The 25,353-nt window shown below is 36.2% G+C and overlaps 3 protein-coding genes and 1 pseudogene across 3 annotated transcripts; 2 read left to right on the top strand and 2 right to left on the bottom strand.

Annotated features, from left to right (window-relative positions):
- The window catches only part of LOC107734264 (ammonium transporter Rh type A-like), a 13,552-nt pseudogene extending 5,986 nt beyond the window's left edge, over positions 1 to 7,566 (top strand).
- Positions 7,567 to 8,389: 823 nt separating this feature from the next.
- tmem50a (transmembrane protein 50A) lies at positions 8,390 to 12,950 on the bottom strand. Its single transcript, XM_016546229.1, has 6 exons — positions 12,797 to 12,950; positions 12,601 to 12,713; positions 11,095 to 11,162; positions 10,916 to 11,008; positions 10,732 to 10,798; positions 8,390 to 9,113 (listed from the first exon to the last, which is right to left on the bottom strand). Exons 1-6 carry the CDS (start codon positions 12,896 to 12,898, stop codon positions 9,068 to 9,070), a joined length of 489 nt encoding a protein of 162 aa, XP_016401715.1. The 5' UTR covers positions 12,899 to 12,950; the 3' UTR covers positions 8,390 to 9,067.
- Positions 12,951 to 16,228: 3,278 nt separating this feature from the next.
- Positions 16,229 to 18,027, bottom strand: mgst3b (microsomal glutathione S-transferase 3b). The gene is made up of 4 exons (XM_016546184.1): positions 17,785 to 18,027; positions 17,519 to 17,641; positions 16,753 to 16,825; positions 16,229 to 16,638 (listed from the first exon to the last, which is right to left on the bottom strand). Exons 1-4 carry the CDS (start codon positions 17,908 to 17,910, stop codon positions 16,538 to 16,540), a joined length of 423 nt encoding a protein of 140 aa, XP_016401670.1. The 5' UTR covers positions 17,911 to 18,027; the 3' UTR covers positions 16,229 to 16,537.
- A 2,120-nt stretch (positions 18,028 to 20,147) lies between these two features.
- On the top strand, positions 20,148 to 24,505 carry rsrp1 (arginine/serine-rich protein 1). The gene is made up of 4 exons (XM_016546241.1): positions 20,148 to 20,737; positions 21,713 to 21,882; positions 23,974 to 24,054; positions 24,141 to 24,505. The coding sequence occupies exons 1-4, from the start codon at positions 20,191 to 20,193 to the stop codon at positions 24,270 to 24,272; spliced, it is 930 nt and encodes a 309-aa protein (XP_016401727.1). The 5' UTR covers positions 20,148 to 20,190; the 3' UTR covers positions 24,273 to 24,505.
- The last annotated feature ends 848 nt before the right edge of the window (positions 24,506 to 25,353 follow it).

The following is a 25,353-nucleotide window of genomic DNA, read 5'->3' as shown; positions in this document are numbered from 1 at the left end:
CAGAATTCCAAGAATTCCAAGATATTCAGGTGATGATATTCATGGGGTTTGGATTTCTGGCCACGTTCCTTGGTTTCAGTGGTTTCAGTGGATCGGGGTTTAGCGTGCTGTTGGCAGCCATGGCCATCCAGTGGGCCGTCTTGATGAATGGCTTTCTGCTGCCACAACGACACCACAGAAGAGAGATCCACATCAATATGAAGAGGTACATACATTACAGCTCTTAGCAGATGCAGTACACCCAAAAATGTAAATTTGCTAAAAATGTATTTACTCTCAGGCCATCCAAGATGTAAATGAGTTTCTGTCTTCATCTACAGATTTGAAAAATAAATTTGCATTACATCACTTGCTCACCAAAGGATCCTCTGCAGTGAATGGGTGCCGTCATAACGAGAGTCCAAACAGCCGATAAAAACATCACAATAATGTACCTATTCACTGTAGAGGATCCATTGGTGATCAAGTGATGTAATGCTAAATTTCTCCAAATCTGTTCCCATGAAGAAACTCATTTAGGATGGCCTGAGGGTAAGTGCAATTTCAGCTAATTTAAATTTTTGGGTGAACTATTCCTTTAAGATGTTTTACAGCATCAGACTTTATCAAATGTTATTTGTGCTCCTCGTGTAGTGTGATTGAGGCAGAGCTCTGTGCAGCATCTGCTCTGGTTGCCATGGGAGCAGTCCACGGGAAGACAAATCCTGTGCAGCTTTTACTAATGGCTCTGGTGGAGGTCACAGGATTTGTGGTCAATCAGTGGATCCTGCGAACTCTGCTCAGTGTAAGAGAACTTTCCCAGATAAAAATGATCATTTTTATCCTCTCTATATATATTTCTCTGTGCAAGAAAATTATAAAGTTCTCAGATATAAATTTATTTTCAAGATTTCCCATGTCCTCATCTCAAGGTACATTGCAAGCCAATTTCAGTAAAAAAGTTTAAAATAAAAACTGCGATATTTTTTTTTATGCTATATCGGGCAAATTCAGACGGTCGACACATTTCTAGACAAACAGCTTTTCCCGTCTTCAATGTGTAGTGTGATTGAGGCAGAGCTCTGTGCAGCATCTGCTCTGGTTGCCATGGGAGCAGTCCACGGGAAGACAAATCCTGTGCAGCTTTTACTAATGGCTCTGGTGGAGGTCACAGGATTTGTGGTCAATCAGTGGATCCTGCGAACTCTGCTCAGTGTAAGAGAACTTTCCCAGATAAAAATGATCATTTGTATCCTCTCTCTATATATTTCTCTGTGCAAGAAAATGATAAAGTTCTCAGATATAAATTTATTTTCAAGATTTCCCATGTCCTCATCTCAAGGTACATTGCAAGCCAATTTCAGTAAAAAAGTTTAAAATAAAAACTGCGATATTTTTTTTATGCTATATCGGGCAAATTCAGACGGTCGACACATTTCTAGACAAACAGCTTTTCCCGTCTTCAAATTTTTTTTATTGCGAAACACAGAAAAATGAATTATTATTATGTGATACTGTTGAAAATATCATTGACAAAAATAAAATAATATTAATATGAATACTTGCAATAATCTGAATACTTGCAAGACATTCCACCTAGTATTGTGCATGCTATTTTATTCAGACAGACTGTGTATTTTCATACTGTACTGAAGCAGAGCTCAAGTATCAGGCAGATCCAGTGTAGAGCATCATGCTGCTGCATGTCTTCGGAGCTCTGTTTGGTGTCATGGGTGCTGCACACCAGTGCATGAGAAAGAGAAAACTGACCGTAAGACTGGCTTATTCGCAATGTTTGGTGAGTACAGTAACCAGTTATCTATCTCTCAAACTCAGAAAATAACCTCAAAACTCTAAACCAGTTTCATGGTTTCAGACCTTAACCATAACGGCACATCAGATGATTTAGAGCAAATTCCAGTGAGCTTTAAACATAACCAGTTGAATGTTTAATAGCACCTTATTTCATACATTTAAAATATACATTGTTGGTTCAAGTCACTTCAATTTTTATTTTTCAACAAACATTTTTTCTAGAGATTATTATTTACCGATTATTTAGTTTGCGTGTATAATGATTGAGTTTCATAGCTGTGACAGTAAATGTGAGCACATTACTTAATGAATCAACGTGTTCGAATGCTTAAATAAATAATTCATTGACTAAAGGCACTCACTTGACAGTTAAAGACAGTTATTTTTGTTCCTGAATGAATCAGCTTCTTTCAACAATTCATTTGAATGAAATATTCACTTGTTCCAGTCATTGATTTGATGTTTTCTTGTTTAGTTGCTAAATGAATCTGCGTTTTGAACGAATTGGTTCAATGATTGAGTGACTTACTCATAAAGACAGTCATTGATCACTTCCTACTAGTGTATAGTTGTATTCTGCAGAAAAATTAACTGAACAAATCCCTCCACTAATGAACAGTCTGTGTGGAACAAACAGACAAGCGGAGTGATACAAACAGTGATATCATCACTCTTGAATTGATGCTTGTCCAATCAGATTCGAGAACTGAAGTGTAATTATTTTTTATTAAATTATGCACAGGAACATCCTCCCTTTCTCTCTTCCTCACATGTTCCTGTGGATGTTCTGGCCCAGTTTTAACTCGACACTGGTGGGAGATCACAAGTGGGAGAGAGGACTGAAGCTTACTGTCATATATGGGACGTATCTGTCGCTGGCTGTCAGTGTTGTCATGGCAATGTCTGTCTCTATGCTCACTAGCTCCAAAGGAAAGATGAACATGGTGAGCGGCTGTAGGAACAATTCCCACATAGCAACTTCCTCACATAGTAGAAAACAATTATAATATTATATTATATCAATACTGTTTCACATTATGAAAGTAAAATGGGTTGTCAACAGCATTTCATGTTCACTTAGATGGGATCCAGGAATGTTGACCAGATTTTCAGATAATTAATTGGATATAATGATATGAGTAACATGTTTGACTGGTGTTTGCTGCACTTCCTCTGCACAGGTTCACGTCCAGAGCTCCGCCCTGTCTGGTGGTGTTGCCATTGGAGTTGCCATGACAGCAGTCCACACGCCATGGATTGCCATGACGATTGGCTTCTGTGCCGCTCTCTTATCAGCCTTGGGATTCCGCTAGATGAAGGTAAAGCCACATCGGTCACAAAATTCTTATTTTGTAAATTCAAATTTAAAAAAAAAAATTTCCAGTCTCGTCTACTGTGCCGTCGAATTGAGAACTCAGAGTGTTGTAATATCTAATTGAGGAGGAACAAGAAAGTTTAATGTTTATCTTGTTTGAGTCAGGGTTATTATCGTTAACCATTCACTAAAACCATTAAAAAAATCATTACTAGAAATAACTTTTCATTACTTGAAATGCAATAATATACAAACATTAACTGAAATTAAATTTATGTAATTAAAATTTCAGCTAATTGCAAAGGTAACATTTCTCATTTTTAAGCTGCATGAACTAAACTAATAAATATAAACTAAAAATACATATAAAAATTATAGTAAAGTATAATAAACTAAAATAACTAAAACTAAAAAACTATAGACATATTTAAACAAAACAAAAACTAAAAAATTACTAAAACTTACAACAAAATTGCTAAAACTTTAAAACTAAGGCAAAAACAGAATATATATATATATTTTTAAAATCTAATTCAAACTATTATCAATAACTATAATAGTAGACCTTATGTAGCCACGCCCATTTTCAGCACTGTGCTCATTGTCTTTTGTCTTCCGGTTTGTATTTCCACAGCATGAAGGTGAGAGCTTACAAATTTATGAATAAACCACTTGTTTTAAAATCTGACATTTGTTATGACATCCGCTTCAAACATTACAATGCACATGATAACTTTCATTAACTCTACATTAAGTAAATCCACTTCACCAGCTAATTACTCTTCGACAGTGATGCCATAGAAATATATAGAGCTACTGCAAAAAAGTTCAAAGACAACATTCTAAAGATGGCTGCGCGCTCGTTTCTCTGGCGCATAAGGTCTATATCAAACTAGTTTGGGTGTCAAGATGGATTTTGTGGTGGAGCCTATGGCAAGGTTAAATGTGTTTAAAATAACATAAAAAATCAGTGTTTCAAAATGAGCGACCTATAAAGACCAGGCTTTGAGGAGAGCCACAACACTTAAAGGCACAATATGTAAGATTTTTTTATTAAAATATCCGAAAACCACTAGAACAGTGTTATATATTTTGCTGACTTGTGTACTTACATTATCCCAAATGTTTTGAAGAATGTTTAAATCCAGAGAAATAAGCAATTTTAACTAGTGACACGGAGCGTGTCTATAGTGTCATTGTGTCGCCTGCCAATGATGTCATAACCCCTCGATTTACGTTTTGTTTTGTAGAAAACATGGAAACACCAAAGAATAGACCGGTGACGACCGCAAAGAGTAGCATTATAACAGAACTTTCAAACGTATCTAGTATGATAAAACAGCGCTGCTTTACCCCACATACGCACGACCGGAAGGAGTGGAAGCGGTCGACTGTGGCATAATAAAAGCTCCGCTGCTTTAGAGTCGTGTGTCACGCTTGTTCAGCGGCTTCGTTTCGCTTCGACGGCTTTCAGCCTCACCCTGCTTCATTCTACGACGTTAATAAATCATTAGCTCATCCATGAACATGATTTCTGCCCGAGTCCCGTCGGATTGCGTCAGCTGTGGGGATGAAGACGACAACTCCCATGATTCCACACTCAGTCACGGTGTCATCAAACTACGCCTTTGTTTCTTTGTTTGTTTTGAATACGTGCCCTCTAGCGGCGAAAATTACATATTGTGCCTTTAAACCGCCTGCTAGTAGAGGGTCTTTCTTTACAAATACACCTGGCTAGCTAGCTTTTCAAGAGAAAATCAAAACCCAAGAGGCCAAAGAAGAAAGCCTTTCTCCTTCTGTCTCCAATAAAAAATAAACCAAACTCAGTTTAAAAACACACTCTTAAAGTATAGTTTCTCAATAGTGACACTCATTCAATAATCACAATCATTCCGTCAACACAATATTTTCATCACTTTTTTCACTAAAAGCTAAAAACGGAGTGCTTTTTAAAGGCTCTCAGTAACGTGTATCACCCGATCTGACTAATTAGCCCAACCCACATCAGTTAGCTCATTTCAAAGAGAACCAAGCAAGGGTTTGAGAGAGTGAGAGAGTGAGAGAGAGAGAGAGAGTTTAAAAATCAATCTCGTTCTACTTGAGTTTTTATAGGCCACATTCCCACTGTTTTTAACCAATTCAATATGCTGCTTATAAAGTAATAACAGTTATTATGATTTTATTGTGATTATTATTAAATAAAATACTACAGTAATAACAACCCTTATGAGTCAATTTAAAAAAACTTACACAGTGGTTCTTAGATGGCAAAAATGTCCATGTCAAAAAAAAAAACGGTTCTAAAAATATTATATTATTAATCTTTTTATCAACATCAGTTCTGATCAAAATTCCAAAAAATCTTTGGTAGTTATTACAGTCTTGGATTTGTCAATGATCAGCAACAACACTAATTTTTATGCATTATTGTTTTTTTGTTTAGTGTCAGATAAAAAAAAATTAAAATAAAAAAAAACCTATGTATGAGTACATGTTCCACAGGCCAAACCTGAGAAGAAACAAAAAAAAAAAAAAAAAAAAAAATCAATAAAAATAAACCCATACTGCTTTAATGACAGGAACACTTGAGCTGACATGAATAATGTTTTATGCTTTAAAATTTAGAAATTTTGTTCAAAGGTTTTAATTCTGGATTTTCTCTCTGTTCTCACACTTTTGGATGTGTATACTGGATATTACATTAACTGTCAGGAATGATTTTCTGTTTTTCTCTTTCATCCAGAATCACATGCTGTTTGCTTTTGAGTGTCATGACACCTGCAGTGTCCTCAACGTGCATGCCGTTCCGGGAATTCTGGGATGGTTTGCTCTTTTATTTCTACAGCTGGCCAGTAACGAAAGCACAATGTAAAACAATTTTCACTTTTATTCAAACTGTGTATCCAAAAAATGTCATTAAAGGAATACTTTACCCCTAAAAAAGAAAATTTGCAGAAAATGTGCTCACCTTCGGGCCATCCAAGTTGTAGATGAGTTTGTTTGTTCATCAGAACAGATTTGAAGAAATGTATCATTACATCACTTGCTCACCAATGGATCCTCTGCAGTGAATGGGTGCCGTCAGAGTGAGAGTCCAAACTGCTGATAAAAACATCACAATAATCCACAAGTAATCCACAACACTCCAGTCCATCAGTTAATGTCTTGTGAAGTGAAAAGCTGTGTGTTTGTAAGAAACAAATCCATCAAGACGTTTTGTAACTTAAAACCATTGGTTCCAGCTAAAATAGTGATTTTTCCCCCCTCTCTACAGTATATGTTGTCTTATTGGAAAGCACTTTGGCCAACCTAAGTTGTTTTTAAATGTGCTATACAAATAAACAGAAAGAAAAAGAAAGAAGAAAAAAATACGAGTCCATAATCCATCATTTTGCTTTCTCCAGTGAAATATGCACAGATACAAGCGGAAACAGTTCAAAACCTTTCTAAAGAAATATGTTGATGGATTTTGATGTGAGAGGACAACAAGGGATGGACTTTTTCACTGGAGGAAGCTTTATTATGGATTGTGGATTTGTATTTTGGCCAGAAACAACTGTTAAAACGCCTTAATGATGGATTTGTTTCTTTCAAATACACAACTTTCCATTTCACAAGACATTAATTGATGGACTGGAGTCATGTTTGGACTCTCATTCTGACGGCACCCATTCACTGCAGAGGATCCATTGGTGAGCAAGTGATGTAATGCTACATTTCTCCAAATCTGTTCTGATGAAGAAACAAACTCATCTACATCTTGGATGGCCTGAGGGTGAGTACATTGTTAGCAAATTTTCATTTTTGGGTGAACTTTCCCTTTAATGTTGACTGTGTTGTATCTGAGTTCTCAGAGCGGTGCAGTTCACTGTGTATCATATCTGTGTTCTCCTCATAACGGCGTGTATGAGTCTGGTGATGGGCACAGCTACAGGTACAACACTGATACAGTCACACTAAAGATCATTAGAATTAATATGTTTCATTTGCTTCTGTTTATTGTGTTATGAATTTTTGATTTGACTTTGACCAATTAGTTTTGTGTTTTGGTTCAATGAGGCAAACTAAACATACAACTACAATTAAAATTTGCAGGACTTTTCCTGAAATGGAGTATCTGGAGACCCCAGCTGGACAGGAAGTGCTTTGATGACCAGGCATTCTGGGAGGTGAAGGGTTTTGTTCATTTGCATCACTCTAAATATGTTGTCTACAATGACTTAGCACCACTCCTTAACCTCGCAGTGTTTGCATTTATCTTTTATCATTTAAAAGTAGAATTAATGACATTAAACCTAATTAAAAATTAAAAGTGCATTTACAAACATGTTTATGATTGCTAATTATGTATTTCTTTCTCTTGTAGTTTCCAAATTTGGTTGTACAGAAATGAAGAACTTATGGACAAATTGATAAGAGGACTCCAGATGTGCATGAATGCAGTTAGCACAAAATATATCTGTGTGTGTTTGAGGTTAGACATTGCAAAGTAAACAATTTACAAGATAAGATGTCCTTGAATGGAAAGCATTGTGCTTTCTAATCATACAAAACACCACCAAAGAAATTTCCAAGCCCCTGGAAGTTAAGGCTGGATTAAATTACTTTAGTGGAAGCAAGAAAAATGGAAGTTTGTTTCAGGCTGACAATGACAAACTGATACACCACACCACCACCTAATGCAATATATAACAATAACCTTCTAGTGCACTGACTATAATCCACAAACCCATGTTATTCATCTGCATTTGAATATAGTGAAAGATTGCACTTTCTAAAAGAAAAAAACACTGGTTCTGTACATATTCACAATAGTTTTATTCATTTAAACCCACATTTGGATGAAGTTCAGCTACTTTTTGTCAGAAAGAGAGACATGGATTACATTAAAATGTTACATTCTTTTAGCATGTACAAATCACAGAATCTCTAATTTGTTAGTTGACAGACTCACGTCTCACCTTATTCACCCATTGAAATAATAAGAAATTGTGCTTTTTAAAAACATTTAACTTTTTTATACTACTCCCACATGCCCAAACATACACAGAGAGTGAACTTAAAGCTCCAGAACACAAAATATATAACCAGGCTTCCAACAGTCAAGAAACCCTCAGAGAAATATGCTGTTTGGTTTTACTAGTTGCACAGAAATTCAAAATATTGACAGTGAATACACGTTTCTACTTATGCTCGGCTCTAAAAAAAACTGCTTTTGCTCAGTGCAGTTCGTGTAAAATATTTTTTTTTAATTAAAAAACTGAATGACTGGAGAAAAAAGCGTGGGAACCCAAATAACAATATATAAAAATCTTCCAAAAGTAAGACGTAGAATAAAGCGCTGACTGAAGGTTGTGGCGCAATTATACAGCAGTGTGTTCTCAAATCTGCACACTGCGCAAAATTTCAAGAGATTATAAATGAAAGTGTTCTGAAAGACACAAATTCGGTGGCCTATGTAAAAAAAGAAAAGACTTTTATTGAAATGACGACATTGAAAGTAGAAACACAAGTGAAGCTGAAGGACTGAAAGCCAGTCATACTCATTTTGGTTATTAAAGATTTCAACAAACAAAAACAAACATTTCAATAATGCTTTTCTGAAAGCTGAAGATATTGGTTGTGCACTTCCAATCTGAAAGTCACTATTCTGCAATCTTGTCATTGTAATTCCATTGTATACAAGTCATTTTTATTATACACACAGGATGAGGTCTAAATGTGTCCATTTTGACTGCAGAGTCTGGATTTGATTCGCATTTCTCTCGCTGTGGGCGCCCACTGTGGCCACACAGGAAACAAGACAAAGAAAGGAAGAAGGAACACATTTAAGAACTGAAGTCAGCCGAGGAGTTGGAAAAGAAATGAGAAAGAAATGTAGAGTGCAAATAAGCAGCAATAAGTACAGAGGAATTGTGTGTTGATGGACTGTGGGATTTGATTGAAGGAAATGGATCTTTACTGCCAGAGGTCCTCAGTTCGGCCAAACTTGAACACCAGACCACTGCAAGAGAGGAGAATCAAAGTATCATAGTTTCACTTATATATACTGAACAAAATTATAAAACGCAACACTTTTGTTTTTGCCCCCATGAGAGCAAGTTTTGTATTTCATTTGGAAACCAAGGTCCTAGAGTCTGGAGGAAGGGTGGAGAAGCTCATAGCCCAAGTTGCTTGAAGTCCAGTGTTAAGTTTCCACAGTCTGTGATGATTTGGGGTGCAATGTCATCTGCTGGTGTTGGTCCATTGTGTTTTTTGAAAACCAACGTCACTGCACCCGTTTACCAAGAAGTTTTGGAGCACTTCATGCTTCCTTCTGCTGACCAGTTTTTTGAAGATGCTGATTTCATTTTCCAGCAGGATTTGGTACCTGCCCACACTGCCAAAAGCACCAAAAGTTGGTTAAATGACCATGGTGTTGGTGTGCTTGACTGGCCAGCAAACTCACCAGACCTGAACCCCATAGAGAATCTATGGGGTATTGTCAAGAGGAAAATGAGAAACAAGAGACCAAAAAATGCAGATGAGCTGAAGGCCACTGTCAAAGAATCCTGGGCTTCCATACCACCTCAGCAGTGCTACAAACTGATCACCTCCATGCCACGCTGAATTGAGGCAGTAATTAAAGCAAATGGAGCCCCTACCAAGTATTGAGTACGTGTACAGTAAATGAACATACTTTCCAGAGGCCAACAATTCACTAAAAATGTTTTTTTTTTATTGGTCTTATGAAGTATTCTAATTTGTTGTGAATTGGTGGGTTTTTGTTAAATGTGAGCCAAAATCATCACAATTAAAAGAACCAAAGACTTAAACTACTTCAGTCTGTGTGCATTGAATTTATTTAATACACTAGTTTCACAATTTGAGTTGAATTACTGAAATAAATGAACTTTTCCACAACATTCTAATTTATTGAGATGCACCTGTATATATATATAAAATCTGAATTTGCTAAGCAATTTATTATAAATAAATACTCAAAATCTCAGACCACAAATAAATACTCAAAATCTCAGACCACTAATGCAGGTAATTACAGACTGAGCAACAATTATTTATTCATGATACATTCAAAATTATTTTAATTCCCATTATTGGGACTTTTAATAAACATAACTATTTTAATGATTATTCATTAGCATCAATAGCAAAAATTGTCTTTTTCATTCTCCATTCATTTCAATATGAATTAGTTAAAATTCCCTATTTCCAAGATTAAAACAAAAACTTTTATTCAGCAAGGATGCATTCAATTTATTAAAAGTGACAGAAAAGACATTTATAATGTTACAAAAAATATTTCAAATAAATTCTGTTCTTTTTTCAACTTTAGACAAAGAATCGTGAAAAAAAAAACGTATTACAGTTTTAACAAAAATATTAAGCAGTAACTGTTCTCAACACTGATAATCAGAAATGTCTCTCGAGCAGCAAATCAGCATATCAGAATGATTTCTGAAGGATCATGTGACACTGAAGACTGGAGTAATGATGCTGAACATTCAGCTTTGATCACAGGAATAAATTACATTTTACAATATATTAAATTTTAAAACAGTTCTTTTAAATTGTAATAATATTTCCCAATATTACAGTTTTTACTGTATTTCCAAACTTACCCAAAGAAGATGAATGCATTTTGGAAGAAAACTGCAATACCAGGATACACGGACAGATCCTTTTTGTCTGTTCATCCATAATAAAGAAAAAAAAAATGGAAAAAAACATAACGAACAAATGTATACTGATAGAAACATGAATGATCTTTTTCTATAAAAGGCTAAATCAGTCTTATTCTCTCACCAGTCACAACAAAACCACCGAACAGAATCCACATAGAGGCGATGAGAGACCCGAACGCCAACATGAACCCGATGAAGAGCCAAACTCTGGCACCTACACAAAAACACACATTAAAAGCACATTTAATGCTGTCTCTTGAAAAAAAAAGAAAAAAAGCACGTTGCACCTGCAGCACGTACCTGTCTGTCCCAAGCAGCCATCGCTGTAGCTGTCGCCCCTCACCTGGCCATTTGACACCGCATTGATCCTGCATTCAAATCAGTCTCATTTTAGTATCACTGAGATTCTATTGTACACTGTAACCCTTAATGGTCAATATAATTAAATGGTTTGAGTAGGGCGAACTTCAATTAAACAAATTAGTTCAATCCAATTTACTTTTATGAGTATTTAGAACTTTCTTTTTCATTCAAGTTCATGAAACGTACAAATTTTAAGTAATCTGAATACTTGTTTCATTGTCGAGTTTAATGAGCTTGCTTCTTTAAATTTAGACAAACTTAATTTCAACTTAAACTGGCTGGGTTTTCTATTTTCCAGTTGAAAGGGACTTAAATGCTCTTAAAAAAGTTAAGTGTTATATAATGTTTTTGTGCAAGATTAATGTTAATTGGGAGATTTGGTATTGTTTAATGTTTTGCTATGCTAATTTAGAAGAGTTTCTGTTATGTTGGGTTTCTCATTGTGATGAGTAGAGCATGAGCTTTGATTTCAGAACAGAATTATGTTAAATGTTCTATATTGCCTTACTCATTCAGCAATTACTATGCTTATCAAAGCAGTTACCAATTAGCAAGTTAGCATTTATATAGCTATAGCTAGCTAAGTTTCCAATACTAAAAATATTTAAATTGAGATTACGTGATCATTTTAACTCTTTTACCGCCAGCGTTTTTGAAACGCGTTACTCTGTGCTGCGCAAAACTCCGCATTTGAACAGTCAAATAGCAAATACTTATACTAATAACAAAACGTACTTACAGTCACTGATTCAGAAGCGCCAGATTGCCATAGCGAAGTCGGAATTGACCCTTTTTTTATTTTTAGAAATAGCCTTTGTGCACAGCCAGCCTTGTACTCTTCTAGGTTCAAAAACTGTCGTCCATAAAATGCGTTGCACAAATTCGAACATCTGGGTTGTGCTTTTTATAAAGAATATCTCTTTGGATTTGAGACTTTAGTCTTTGCAACTTTACAGATCTTCTTTATGCACCAAGAGCTTGTAACACTTCAAAGAGAAAGGAAAATTTGAAATCGCATCATATGACCCCTTTAAATATGTCTAATACAGTTTTTATTAATATTTGATTTCGGTTTTAGTTATTTTAGTACATCAAATTAAACTAAATGAAAATGATAAATGTTGCCTTGGCAACTAGCTGATATATTTTACTTATTTATTTTTTATATTTTGTTTCAGTTGAAGTTATGGTTTAGTTTTACTTAACTATACCGTGATTCAAATCCACAAATAGTGAAACTCCACGGGCGGTTTAACAACGGTGTCATTGTGACAGCACTCACTGCACAACCCTGTAGTTAAATCAGTGCTTAACAACAGGAAGTAAGATCTGGGACGGATCAAATTATGTGTGTCTGGCCGGACTCAATAGGAACAAAGTCTTTGTTCTCCTCATTTGAGGAAGCGCCAGCGGGAACGGAGAATCTCTACAGGTGTAACTCACATGAGGAAGGCTATAGTCGCTATAACCCCACAGGTATGATATGCGTGGTGGAACTGTTCCTCTTTAGGGTACATTATTGCCGCATCGATGATGATCCACCAGCCTGTGAAAAACTGCACGTGTACAGTGTGAGAAGAAAGATCATTAGTTCAGAAATCACTGGATATTTTAGAGAACACAATATTTATTGACGTACCAGAACTCCAGCTGCGATGGAGGCGAGGGTGTTTCTCTTCTCACCCCAGTCCACATTACACTCGCAATCGCCACATCTGATCCCGTCCAGAAACCCTGACATGCTTCTGATCTGACCTGATCCTTCAGAGCTTCTTTTGAGACGTTCTGCTGGTTTTCCTAATAAAGAGACGTATTCATATTGCATAATGAACAGGACTACTTAGCTTATGCTTTTTATCTAAAGTGAACAGCTTTAGATAAGAGCTTTAGCAAAGTTTTTTAATAGAAATTAATACTTTTATTCAACAAGGATGTGTTAAATTGATCAAAGGTGACAGTGAACACGTTTATAATGTTACGCCACATCTGATCCCGTCCAGAAACCCTGACATGCTTCTGATCTGACCTGATCCTTCAGAGCTTCTTTTGAGACGTTCTGCTGGTTTTCCTAATAAAGAGACGTATTCATATTGCATAATGAACAGGACTACTTAGCTTATGCTTTTTATCTAAAGTGAACAGCTTTTTGAAGTTTTTTAATAGAAATTAATACTTTTATTCAACAAGGATGTGTTAAATTGATCAAAGGTGACAGTGAACACGTTTATAATGTTACAAAAGATTTATATCTCAAGTAAATGCTGTTCTTTTGAACTTTGTATTCATCAAAGACACCAGAAAAAAAAATAATTTAAACAAAAATATTTAGTGGCAAAAAAAAAAAAGCATTGATAATAAGAACAAATTAATTGATAATAACAAACCAGTTAATAATTGAGCACCAAATCAACATACTGGAATGATTTCTGAAAGATCAAGCAAGTCACTCTGAAGACTTAAATAATGGCTGCTGAAAATGCATATATATATATATATATATGAGGAAAAATTAGTTCACAAATTATTTGAGCAGCAATCATGTACACAAACAGTAACTGTTACTGCGCAAGAACGGCGCAGCATCACCAAGATTTATTGACATACCAGAACTCCGGCTGCGATGGAGGCGATGGCGTTTCTCTTCTCACCCCAGTCCACATTACACTCGCAATCGCCACATCTGATCCCGTCCAGAAACCCTGACATGCTTCTGATCTGACCTGATCCTTCAGAGCTTCTTTTGAGACGTTCTGCTGGTTTTCCTAATAAAGAGACGTATTCATATTGCATAATGAACAGGACTACTTAGCTTATGCTTTTTATCTAAAGTGAACAGCTTTAGATAAGAGCTTTAGCAAAGTTTTTTAATAGAAATTAATACTTTTATTCAACAAGGATGTGTTAAATTGATCAAAGGTGACAGTGAACACGTTTATAATGTTACAAAAGATTTATATCTCAAGTAAATGCTGTTCTTTTGAACTTTGTATTCATCAAAGACACCAGAAAAAAAAATAATTTAAACAAAAATATTTAGTGGCAAAAAAAAAAAAGCATTGATAATAAGAACAAATTAATTGATAATAACAAACCAGTTAATAATAGAGCACCAAATCAACATACTGGAATGATTTCTGAAAGATCAAGCAAGTCACTCTGAAGACTTAAATAATGGCTGCTGAAAATGCATATATATATATATATATATATGAGGAAAAATTAGTTCACAAATTATTTGAGCAGCAATCATGTACACAAACAGTAACAGTTACTGCGCAAGAACGGCGCAGCATCACTGCGCACACGAAGAGCACACATGATCATCCTGAACCAAACACTAATAACAAACAAAAGGATTTCCATCTGTCATTTTTGCGACCAACATCTGAATATTAACATAAGAGATCTTTAACATAACAGTTCAAAACTACGTTTCCGCTCAATATCGGGCGAAAACGTCGAGCGTTAATGCTGTAAACATATTTGATCTCTCATGTCCGGCTGATTTCTAACCCAAATTTGCTACATCACCGTTTCTATAAAGCATGGCGGGTAAATAAAAGCACAATAACGGAGAATATCTAATGAATGATCACTGGGACTCGTACTTTATAGCACAGTGATTTGTTACCTGCACTTTTCTTGAGTTTTTCTCGTGGTTCGCAGTAAGTGGAGAAACACTCCGCAGTCTTCCGCCTCAAACAGTGGCTCTGAGTCGCGCATGCGCAGTGCGCTCTGCATCAGTCGCCATTCGCCGAGTACACCTATCAACCAAAATGTGCACTCACTAAAGGTTAAGCACATAGATAAATTAACAGCACGTCTGATAAAATTACGGGATAAGAGAAATTCTAGAATAAGTTTTGGAAAAAGCCATTTTATTATAAATGGAACGAGTCGCCCCCGTCATGGACGCCTTTGTTGGCATCACGTGATCAGCTGTATGGTAAAATTACTATTTACAAAGGTGGTTTACACAGCAGAAACATAAAAGTACATCTAAACACAGCATGCAAACCAAAAATAGAACAGTAGACCGTGAAATGTCTCAATCTTGCACACAGGCACAAATATCTTGCAATGTCTTCTTGTATGAGACAAAGTGAAAAGAACATAAAAGCTTCTGTATAGGCTGCTGTATTTTGTAATAACTATAATGAAACCATTTTCAAACCTGGAAAAACTGAACTCCTAAAACTGCTAAGGTCTTTAAAAAAGACTCCTAAGCTTTTCAAACTAGTAAATGCTAGTTTGTAAAGTAAATGCTTTATACTAGTTTCTTGGTGCTTGCATTACTATTGTTCATACTTGGTGTTTTGGTAAAACCCCTAAATATTAAACCTGGCCACATAGCTTGTACCGCACTGCTTGATTAATACTTTTCTATTCTATCAGACTTTCTCAGATGTTTATGTAAATCAAATAATCTCCCAAAATTGTGATTTTTACTTAAAGGGATATTCACCCCAAGATGAAAATGTTGTCATCATTTACTCAGTTACTGGTAGCCAATGAATTCCATAGTATTTTTTCCCCCATACTATGGAAGTCAATGGCTACCAGGCTACCCACATTATTAAAAATATATATATTTTGTGTTCAACAGAAGGAAGAAATTGATACAGGTTTGGAACAACATGAGGGTGGGTAAATGATGGCAGAATTTTCATTTTTGGGTCTAGTCTAACTATCCCTCAATAAAGAGCCATATGGAAAGATTACAAATTTCAGTGTAAAAGAATTTCAGTGTAACCACCCACAACACCATAGCATCACAGTAACACCCTAGGGTCTGTTTATAAATGATTTAACGCTCCAGTTGTCCTAAAGCCCTGCCATATGTCATTTTAAATATTATCTGAGAGATCAGAATCACGTAATTAATGTAACTTTCACATATACAAGACCTTTAAACTTTGTAATCTCCTTTAAAGGCATTCAGAAATGACTAGGAGTATAAAGTATGCAGGATCCCCGTATTTTCTTGCAGTTTGAAGCACTCAAGCACTTACACATGGTTTGTTTGAATCTTACACAGACATTTTATTAATCATTTGTCTGAATTTAACGAAATAACATAGGGTGACCATACATCCTAATCAAACCAGCACAGTATCTGATATGTTGCCCACATCACTATTTTGCACCTGAAATGCTCTGTACAGAAGGTGGTCCACAAACAGAAATGACACAAGCTGAACTCAAACCAAGGTCGTATGAATATAAACACTACCATGCAATTATGAAATATTTCATACTATGTAAAAGCTACAGGATGGAGCAATGTAATTAAAAAAAGAGAGTAAAAAAGTGAAGTGCTGAAGTCTACATTAAATGCCACGTTTTGGTTTTATGTGGTATTTTCCCAGTGGTGTTTCCCTTAAAGCACTCCAAGCAGTTTAAGAGCAACAGAGATGGAAAGCAGAATGACTCCAAACAGCCCGATGTATCCGTATGCACCACGCATCCTTTTAGCAGGATCTAAAACAGAGAAACAACACTGGTGATGAAGGCTAAAACTCAGATGAATGTTTGAAAGAACAACCGAAACACATTGAAAATTCATTGTTTTGTATGTGCATTTTAAAGACTCACCACCACTGTAGTAACCCCAGGCATAAGAGAACTTGCTTGTAACCCAGATGACTCCTAACACAGAGGCAGCAATCTGATATGGGAGATAAAAATGCCAGATAAACAAAGGTGAACTGGGTGAAAGGGTGTACTGTACATATGAGAGAAGGAGAGCACATGAAAAGAGAATGAATTAACATTTTTAACAGAGATTTACAGAACACTCATTACAAGGACTTTCCTCTACTAAACCCATGATTAAGATCAACTGTTTTGATCAAAGGCATAATGATTTTATTTAATATTAACCGTTGTAAGGTTTGAACAAACAACATTTACTGCCACAAGCCCAACACTTTAATGTGATAAATGCTTTTGTCATGTTTCTAAATATATTAGAAACGTCTAGTGGCCACTAAATATGATGGAAGATGGTACAAATTAGGGTATGGTAATGCACAGGTATATAAGGAAGGGTTGGGCAGAATTTAAGAACTGGCTCCATTTCAATTCATAAGCTGGAATTGCCTACCTTCACATTAAAATGAATTTTGAAATGGAACAGCAGGAAGACGAATGTGCTGAATTGCAATTAAAATAAATTGAATAAACTCACAAACACAAATCTTTCCACAAAACATGATTCATTTAGACCAAATCTTGACAAAATGCCGACCACAATGTTTGAAATGATATCCAAATTGTGGGTATTCCACGACATTCTAGATTCCACTTGCAGCAGTTGCGTGAGTTTCTTTGAATTATTGCACACAACTGTGATACTCACAGGATACTCTAATGCAGCAATAGTCTGGAACACCAGCCACTGTGGATACACCTCCAGTGTGTTCTGATGAGCTCTCTGAATGCAGTTGAACACTTGCTCCTTATCACTGTACATGGTGGGATACTATACACAAAACAAGAGAGCAGAAAAATACATTAAACCAATAAATCATGCATTGGTTGCAAACAAGAAATCAAAGTTTACTATGCATCAGTATAATTTCAGGCAATGAAACAACATGCACTGCATGTGAAGCCTTATCGTACCTTTACTCCAAACTTCTTCCGTGCACCACCAACTTGGACCCCGAGATACATCAACATCACAAAACTATACAAATACGTAAAAATTGCATAGCCAAAGTTGGCTGGAAGCAGGCTTTCGACCGCCATTTTTAGATGTAATGTTCAGAATTCTGTATCAAGCACGAGCCTTTCTTCTTGTATTTGAAGGAGGGGAATGCTGAATCATGCAGCTCACGCACGGTGAGTTATTTGTGTTAAAGGCGAGTTCACAGGAGACCCTGATAAAACCTCGCGATAAAACGCGAGAGACTGTTTGACAGTACTTCAATGGGGATTATTAGTGTTAAACAACCCGATGAAAACACTATACATATATCCTCCTGGGACCCAGGCATAGACTTTATCCTCTGTAGAGTAGAGGACATTATATGTGAGTGAATTTCTCTGAGACCCTACATGCCACAGTTTTAAGTCTGGATGTGCTTTTCGGAGATATCAAATGTTTGGAGGTTTGATCAGAAACACCCTCTCTCCTTGGTCTTTAAATATGACTGATATTGACAGAATGATTAAATGTAGCACTCTTAGGGAAATATGAGAATGTTTTGTAATTATCATTGAAATCTTACTAATTTTCAAATTGTTTGTCATAAAAAAACTTCTCAGAAAAATGTGATGGGGTTTCAAATCGGAATATGACTTTTTGTTACGAAACGGGGCATAATTTTAATTCATGTCTTTTGTAGAGGACACCAGGACAAACATGTTAATCGGGCATTTTGGGGAGACACAACAAGTCAATAGGGGAAAAAATTATAGATCAATATTCCTATGAAATATGAGATATTCTTATGAAAACGTTATTACTCCCATTATAACACTTATTTTTTCATTATGGTTTGCCCCAAGAACACATTAATATGCAAATTAGGTGCAATGTATAGACACATTATATTGAATGGGAATACCAATTTATGGATATTTTACGCACATATTCCATAAAGTACAGTAGTATATCAAACCATTTTGTTATATCTTTCATAACATAGTTGAGAATCATCTTTGCACAAAGTTTGGTTAAAAATAGCCTGAAACCTAAAAACTGATTGGTGAATGAAAAAAATAAATAATTGTTTTTGCATATACATGCCTTCTCTCATGTCTATTTATTTATTTGAATGATTTTGTCCTGGCGTCCTCTACAAAAGACATAGAATAAAATATGAATAAAATATCTTTTTTTCAAAAATGTCTTTTTTTAATTTGTTTCTTATGCTCCAACCAGTGTAATTATGACAAAATAATAATAATAATAATAATAATTCACAAAACTTGTTTATGGTTCTCAGGAGTATATAACTACATTAAACAATATGTAAATGTGAAGTAAATATACGACAGTGTTTCCAGTTATTAACCTAGTCAAGTCTTCAGCATGTAGATGTCGATTTATATATATTTTTTTATTATTATTAAAATAACTCAGTTAACATAAAAACGGTTAAAAATATAGTGATTTAAAAATAAAAAATCATGTCTATCAAACCATAAATATGTAGCCCTAAACACTGTTACGTTGATGAAGTTTCTAGAATACCACCCTGATTCTGTTATAGTGAGGTTATGATAACGTTGGTTAATTATTATAGTGTTTCTTGCGGAATGTTCTTGATTCGAGTCTGTTGTGTAATTTGATTGACAGGAGGGGCGGAGACTGTGTTACACAACGGCAACTGACCTACTTTCAGTTCCAGCACTTTCTCCTTTAAAGGGGGAGGGATCTTATCTATGCACAATCAGCTTGTAACACTCCAAAGAGAAAGGAAAACTTGAAATCGCATCATATGACCCCTTTAATGTCTTTATTGTTGTAAAGTTTCATTAGAAAATATGGCTCTCATTATGATTTGAATAAACTAAATATTTAACCAATAAATTAATGTCCTTGTTTTTAAAATGAAAACAATTTCCGTTGATGCCAAGTTTATTCATCATAGCACATTAAGAAAATTGTTTCGTATTGCAAGTTATCTAAAATGGTGATTAAATACACAAATATTGATATGAAAATGTACAAAGTTTAATACATTTCCAAAACTTAAGACTCAGAAAACTCAGAAAAGAAATTTCTGAAAATTGGAAAAAGCCAGTTTAAAAAATCTGACGTGTTTAGAATTATATTTTTATTATTTTGAATATTTGTTTTTATAACTCCATAAAGCACAAATTATTGTCAACAGCCAAGAAAAAAAATCACCATGGTTTTAGGAATAAAAATTATATCCACTAGGTGAGAATGCTACATGAACAAACCCCTGGCCTCTGTTAAAACCTGCAGAATATAGATATTAAATAATCAAATTTCTTGATTGATTTACCTGTTAGTTCATGAGTAATGTCTGATGCTTTGTGTTTGTAGGTTTGATTATGAAGGAGACCAGCCCTGGACGTCTCAGTGAGGGTGTGAAGCTCATCTTTGATCAGAAGGCTCCATCCGGTCGCAGTTCCTCTCACTCTCACAGCAGCAGCAGCGACAGCTCGTACTCCAGCAGCAGGGGAAGCCGCTCCTCCCGCAGGTCACGGAGCTCATCCTCCGACAGTGGCTCTTCCTCACGTTCCCGCTCCCATCCACGCTGCTCGGGCCGCTCACGCTGCCGTCACAGACACCAATCTCCTCCTCGCCGCTACCGGGCTCGCTCCCGCTCCTACAGCCCTTCTCCTGAGCTTTCCTCCCACCACAGACGCTCCTATCGCCGCAGTCGCTCTCCATCCCCCTACAGCTACTCCAGACGCTGCAGGCGTTCTCCGTCCCGATCCCGCTCTCGCTCTCGCAGTCGCTCTCCGGTCTACTGGAGGGGAAGCAGGTTCGTGGAGAGGTACCGGTGCCGTTTCTCCCGCTCACCCAGGAGCTCCAGAGATTATAGAAGCCGGTCTCGCAGCCGTGAACGCTCTGCAGTCCGCCTCAGCCTTGAGGGTAAGATCAGCTTTGCTTTAATTATTGTATCAGCTAAATGGAAGACAAAAGGAGATTTGAAAGATTTTAAGTTTTTTTCATACAAAGCAGTTCATGGTGACCATAGTCTCGCGTAGCCAGACCTTCAGACTGACGGCTGAAGGTCTGGAATCCATGGCAGCTTTCATTGACCAAGGCCCGCCCATGAGGCCGTTTGACCGACATGTCAAACAACCAATCACAGTTCGTTTCGTTCAGCGCCACGTTTCGGGGCGTGAAAATGTCACGACAATAACAATGTGTAAAACTCGGACATATTTTAAAGATTCTATGCCGCGAACTTTAAATATTTCACATACCTTTGAAAATCCAGGGTTTAGTTGATCATGATAAACGCTCATTGTCACAGTTGTAAACACGACGGCTTTCTTCTTTCGTGAGGGGGTTTGGCTTCACGGCATCTTTGTTTCCAGGCAGAACGTTAAAGAACGCGACACACGTCTCACGGAAATCCTATATAATTCAACTAATCCGATGACGACTTCGAAACTCCTGAAGTGTTTCCACTTTTGTGTGCCTTATGCATCAGACGTTCAGCCAACGGTCCGTGGGTGTGACGGCTGAGACTATGGTGACCACAGCTCTTAATAACCTAAATTTCAATCGGTTCCTCACACCACAAGGTATCATTTAGCTTTAGAAGACTTTGAATACACTGCATGAATAGTAAGGATAACTTTTGATGCTTTATTTCTGTTTTTTTTTTTCTTTTCACTTTTTGTTTTCCATGCAAAAAATAACAGCAATACATTTTTTTCTTCCTCACTAAGTTTTATGCTTGTCAGTTACAAAAAAATAACCTCTTCTTTCTCATTAGGTTTTATACTTGTAAGTAAAAAAAAAAAAAAAAAAAAGTTAAATACACAAGTTGTAAAAAGAATATTTGACTGTGACTGTGGAGGTAAATGATAGAATCTCCGTCTTAATCTTCCACAGAGAAGAAATATCTGTTGAATGTCGCCAAAGCAAATGCCGCCAGGATTTTGGGAGTGCAGAACTTAGAGCTGCCAGCTAGCCTGAAGGAGGAGGAGGAGAAGAGGAGATCTTCATCAGATAAAGAGGAAAGGGTGAGCGCTGACCCAGCACCACAGAAGACATCAACACAGGTGAGCCTCACACATATGACTACAGATGTGTTACTAACACACACCCAGTGTTTGTCAGACATCTGTAATGTTGCATGAACGTCCTGAGTCGTTGACAGTATTCTGATTTGTTCTTCAAGTTATATCTATGATCTCGGGACATTGACTAACCCATTGAAACGCATCTATTTAATATGTGATTGCGCGCTGTACTTACCCAACCTGGGTCACCATGTAATCTGTCTCCTCAGACATGAGTGATTTTACCTGATGGATTTAATGGAATGATGAACAGCACTTGTTTGGATTAGGTAATGGTACACATTAAAGAGTATGTACTACTTTGTAGAGTGTGTGTGTATGCGTGTGAATGAATGAGCACATGGCTATTATTCCTCACTGTATTGAGGAGTGGCATTTAGCTTCAATTGCTTTGTTTTCTTGTATCGTTTCTGTTCCTGTAGAGCTGAAACTCCTCCACCCTTTGGACAAAGAGGGAGAGGGGGAGGTCACATGACTTGAATGACACCAGGTTTAAGTCTTATGTGCACAACTGCAAAGGTTAAGTAATTGTGTACAATGTCAGCGGTAGCCTTGTGTCGCACAAAAACAGACCACATGCATTTGCCTGATTCACCTCACACAACATTTTCAGCCACCACACAACAGCACATGCGGAAAGGTTTGGGGTCAGTAGAATTTTTTTAATTTTTTTTTAAGAAATCAATACTTTCAGCAAGGACACATTGAATTGATCAAAAGTGACAGTAAAGACATTTATAATGTTGAAAAAAATTCAGTTCTTTTGAATTTTCTATTCAAATAATCCTGAAAAAATGTATCATGGTTTCCAGAAAAATATTATGCAGCATAACTGTTTAACACTGATAATGAATGTTTCTTGAGCAGCAAATCAGCATATTAGAGTGATTTCTGAAGGATCATGTGACATTGAAAACTGGCGTAATGATGCTGAAAATTCAGCTTTGCATCACAGGAATAAATTAAAATTATAATATATTCAAGTAGAAAACAGTTATTTTAAGTTGTAATATTTCACAATATTACTGTTTTTACTGTGTTTTTGATCAAATAAATGATTTTTAGTGAGTATATGAGACATAAAAAAAAAAATCACACCAACCCCAAACTTTTGAATGGTAGTGTATCTTTACAGCTGTTAGAACTACAGAAAATGACTTATGTTTGCTGATCGTTGAACTGGGATGCGTTGTCATTTACCAGAGTTTTCATCTGTTCAGCGTGTTTGAAGACCAGAGAGAGAGAGAGCTCTGCGGTGATGGATGGGGGTTTGGAAAAATATACTCATCAATGTCTCATAAATTAGTAATTTGGACTTTGTTCATTCAAGCAGCAAAAATCCAAATGATTATTATTTTTATTTTTTTATCTTGTTTTTCCATTTTCTTCCCCCCATTTCAGAGCTGTTTAAAGAATTTAAAGGTAATTGTGACTTTTTATTTCAAAATTCTGAATTTATCACAATTGTTTATATCTGACATTTAAGACTTTCCTCACAAAAATACAAGATATAAACTTGGAAAATGTATATCATGCAAAATCGCATGCATTTGAATACTGCGTTTTGGTTAGATTTTTTTTTTTTTTACTTTTTTTTTTCTTATTCAGACTCCTATGATTTAGATTCATATGAAGTGTGAACAAGTGAACTATTTCACACACTGCATATGCATAAATGTATAAATAGTGATACCTCAGGAGTTGCTATTGTGTTTAAAATGACAGTGCAGACAGTCAGTCTCAAATTGATGGTCTTGATTTGAGAAACAAATTGGGATTGGGTGCCATGTGAACAAAGCCTTTGTGTACAGATTTTAATTTTTGCTTGTAAAAATGGCTTTTTGTACTATTAAAAAAGCAAATGGGTAAAACCCAAATGGTGTTTTTGATGTCAGACTGATTTGACAGCAGCTGGCATTACACAGGTCAGAGTCCCTTCAATTAGCTTCTTTTGCATGACTTAAACACCGAACTGAGGGTATCCTCACTTAGAAATGAAAATCATGTGTTACTGAAGTTAGGTTTACATCAAACAGACAGCGATTTCATTAGACTTTTCTCTGTCTTTAGGTAAACGTTGCCAATGATGATGTCAAGGCAGAGACTTCTCCAACATCACCCAAGAGAAAGCCAATTACCTTCAACATCAACGTAAGTTCATGAGACCTTACTCCATTATGATGACTGTAAGAGTATACTGAAATATTAAAATTGATCTTAACTCTTTATACTGACAGAATACCATTGCCAAACCATCAAACAGCCCAACGCTCCATGACAGTAAGGTAACGTCAAGAGCCGACAGCGTAGCAGACAAGAAGCCATATGGACAGTGGGTCCCCATCAGCAGATCCTCTTCTAAGAAATAATTAACACTGAGATTCAACAGTGATGTAAAAAGACTGTATATAGTGTAAATAGTTTGTGTAGAGATCACTTGGGTGGGTGGTTAGGGAACATCTGAATTCATCATAAACGTTTTCTTTCAGATATAAAGTGGGTTTTGTGGAAGGCGGCAAGAGGATGTCAAACAGGTGGGAAATATTGTGTACTTTTTGGTGTTTTTGTGCTGTACAGTGGATGTTTCTAAATAAAAATGCAAAAAAAAATGCTGGTGTATTTATTTTTTATTCTTTCAGAAATTATATTAACGATTTCATGAGGTTATTATAAATGAATATTTTGAATTTAGTTGAAACTTTAGTTGAACATTTATGAAGTGTACAATGATGGGGATGCAATTTAATCTGACATCAATACTCTATCTCACCAGATGATAAACCACTAGATTAATATCACCTGCTACAGAATTTGTAGAATTGCTCACTTGCCTTTTGCACAGTTATCTAATAATTAGGTAAAATTTGTTACATAAACAATAATGCTCACTGATCAGGCCATGTCCACACGTACACGGGTATTTTTATAAACTGATTTTTTCCTTCTTCCGTTTTAAAAAAACTTCATAGCAAACGCATGCTATGAAGCACTGTCAAGAGCATGCCAAACCAACAGGTGGCGATATAATCTCAACCGTAAAGCCATGTTGGCCAATCAGAAGCCTGAAAAAGCTTCCAGTAGGCGGAGATAACAGCGTTGTCACAAGCCACAGCCAAAACTTTGCCAAAGCCAAAAACTCCAGTTTCGCGGTCTACATGATAACACTGCAACCAGAGTTTTTGAAAATATTCACCCTGGCAGGCGTTTTCAAAAATGTTCGGTTTCAGTGAACTGGTGCTGCGTTTGCGTGTGGACGAACGGCCAAACCGCGTAGAAAAAGCTGCGGTTTTACAAATAACCGCGTTCGTGTGTACAGGGCCTCAGTTAATGGCACAAAACCTGCCAAGAACATGTCGGAGCCATATTGTAGCCATATATGTATAATTTATTTGATTCAGGCATGAAATGTGATCTGTACACGTTTTTGTGAGATTAAATCTTAAGGTAATT

Source organism: Sinocyclocheilus rhinocerous, unplaced genomic scaffold, assembly GCF_001515625.1.
Source record: "Sinocyclocheilus rhinocerous isolate Xijiao unplaced genomic scaffold, SAMN03320098_v1.1 scaffold730, whole genome shotgun sequence".
Taxonomy (NCBI): Eukaryota; Metazoa; Chordata; class Actinopteri; order Cypriniformes; family Cyprinidae; genus Sinocyclocheilus; species Sinocyclocheilus rhinocerous.
This window is presented reverse-complemented; position numbering and strand designations above follow the sequence as displayed.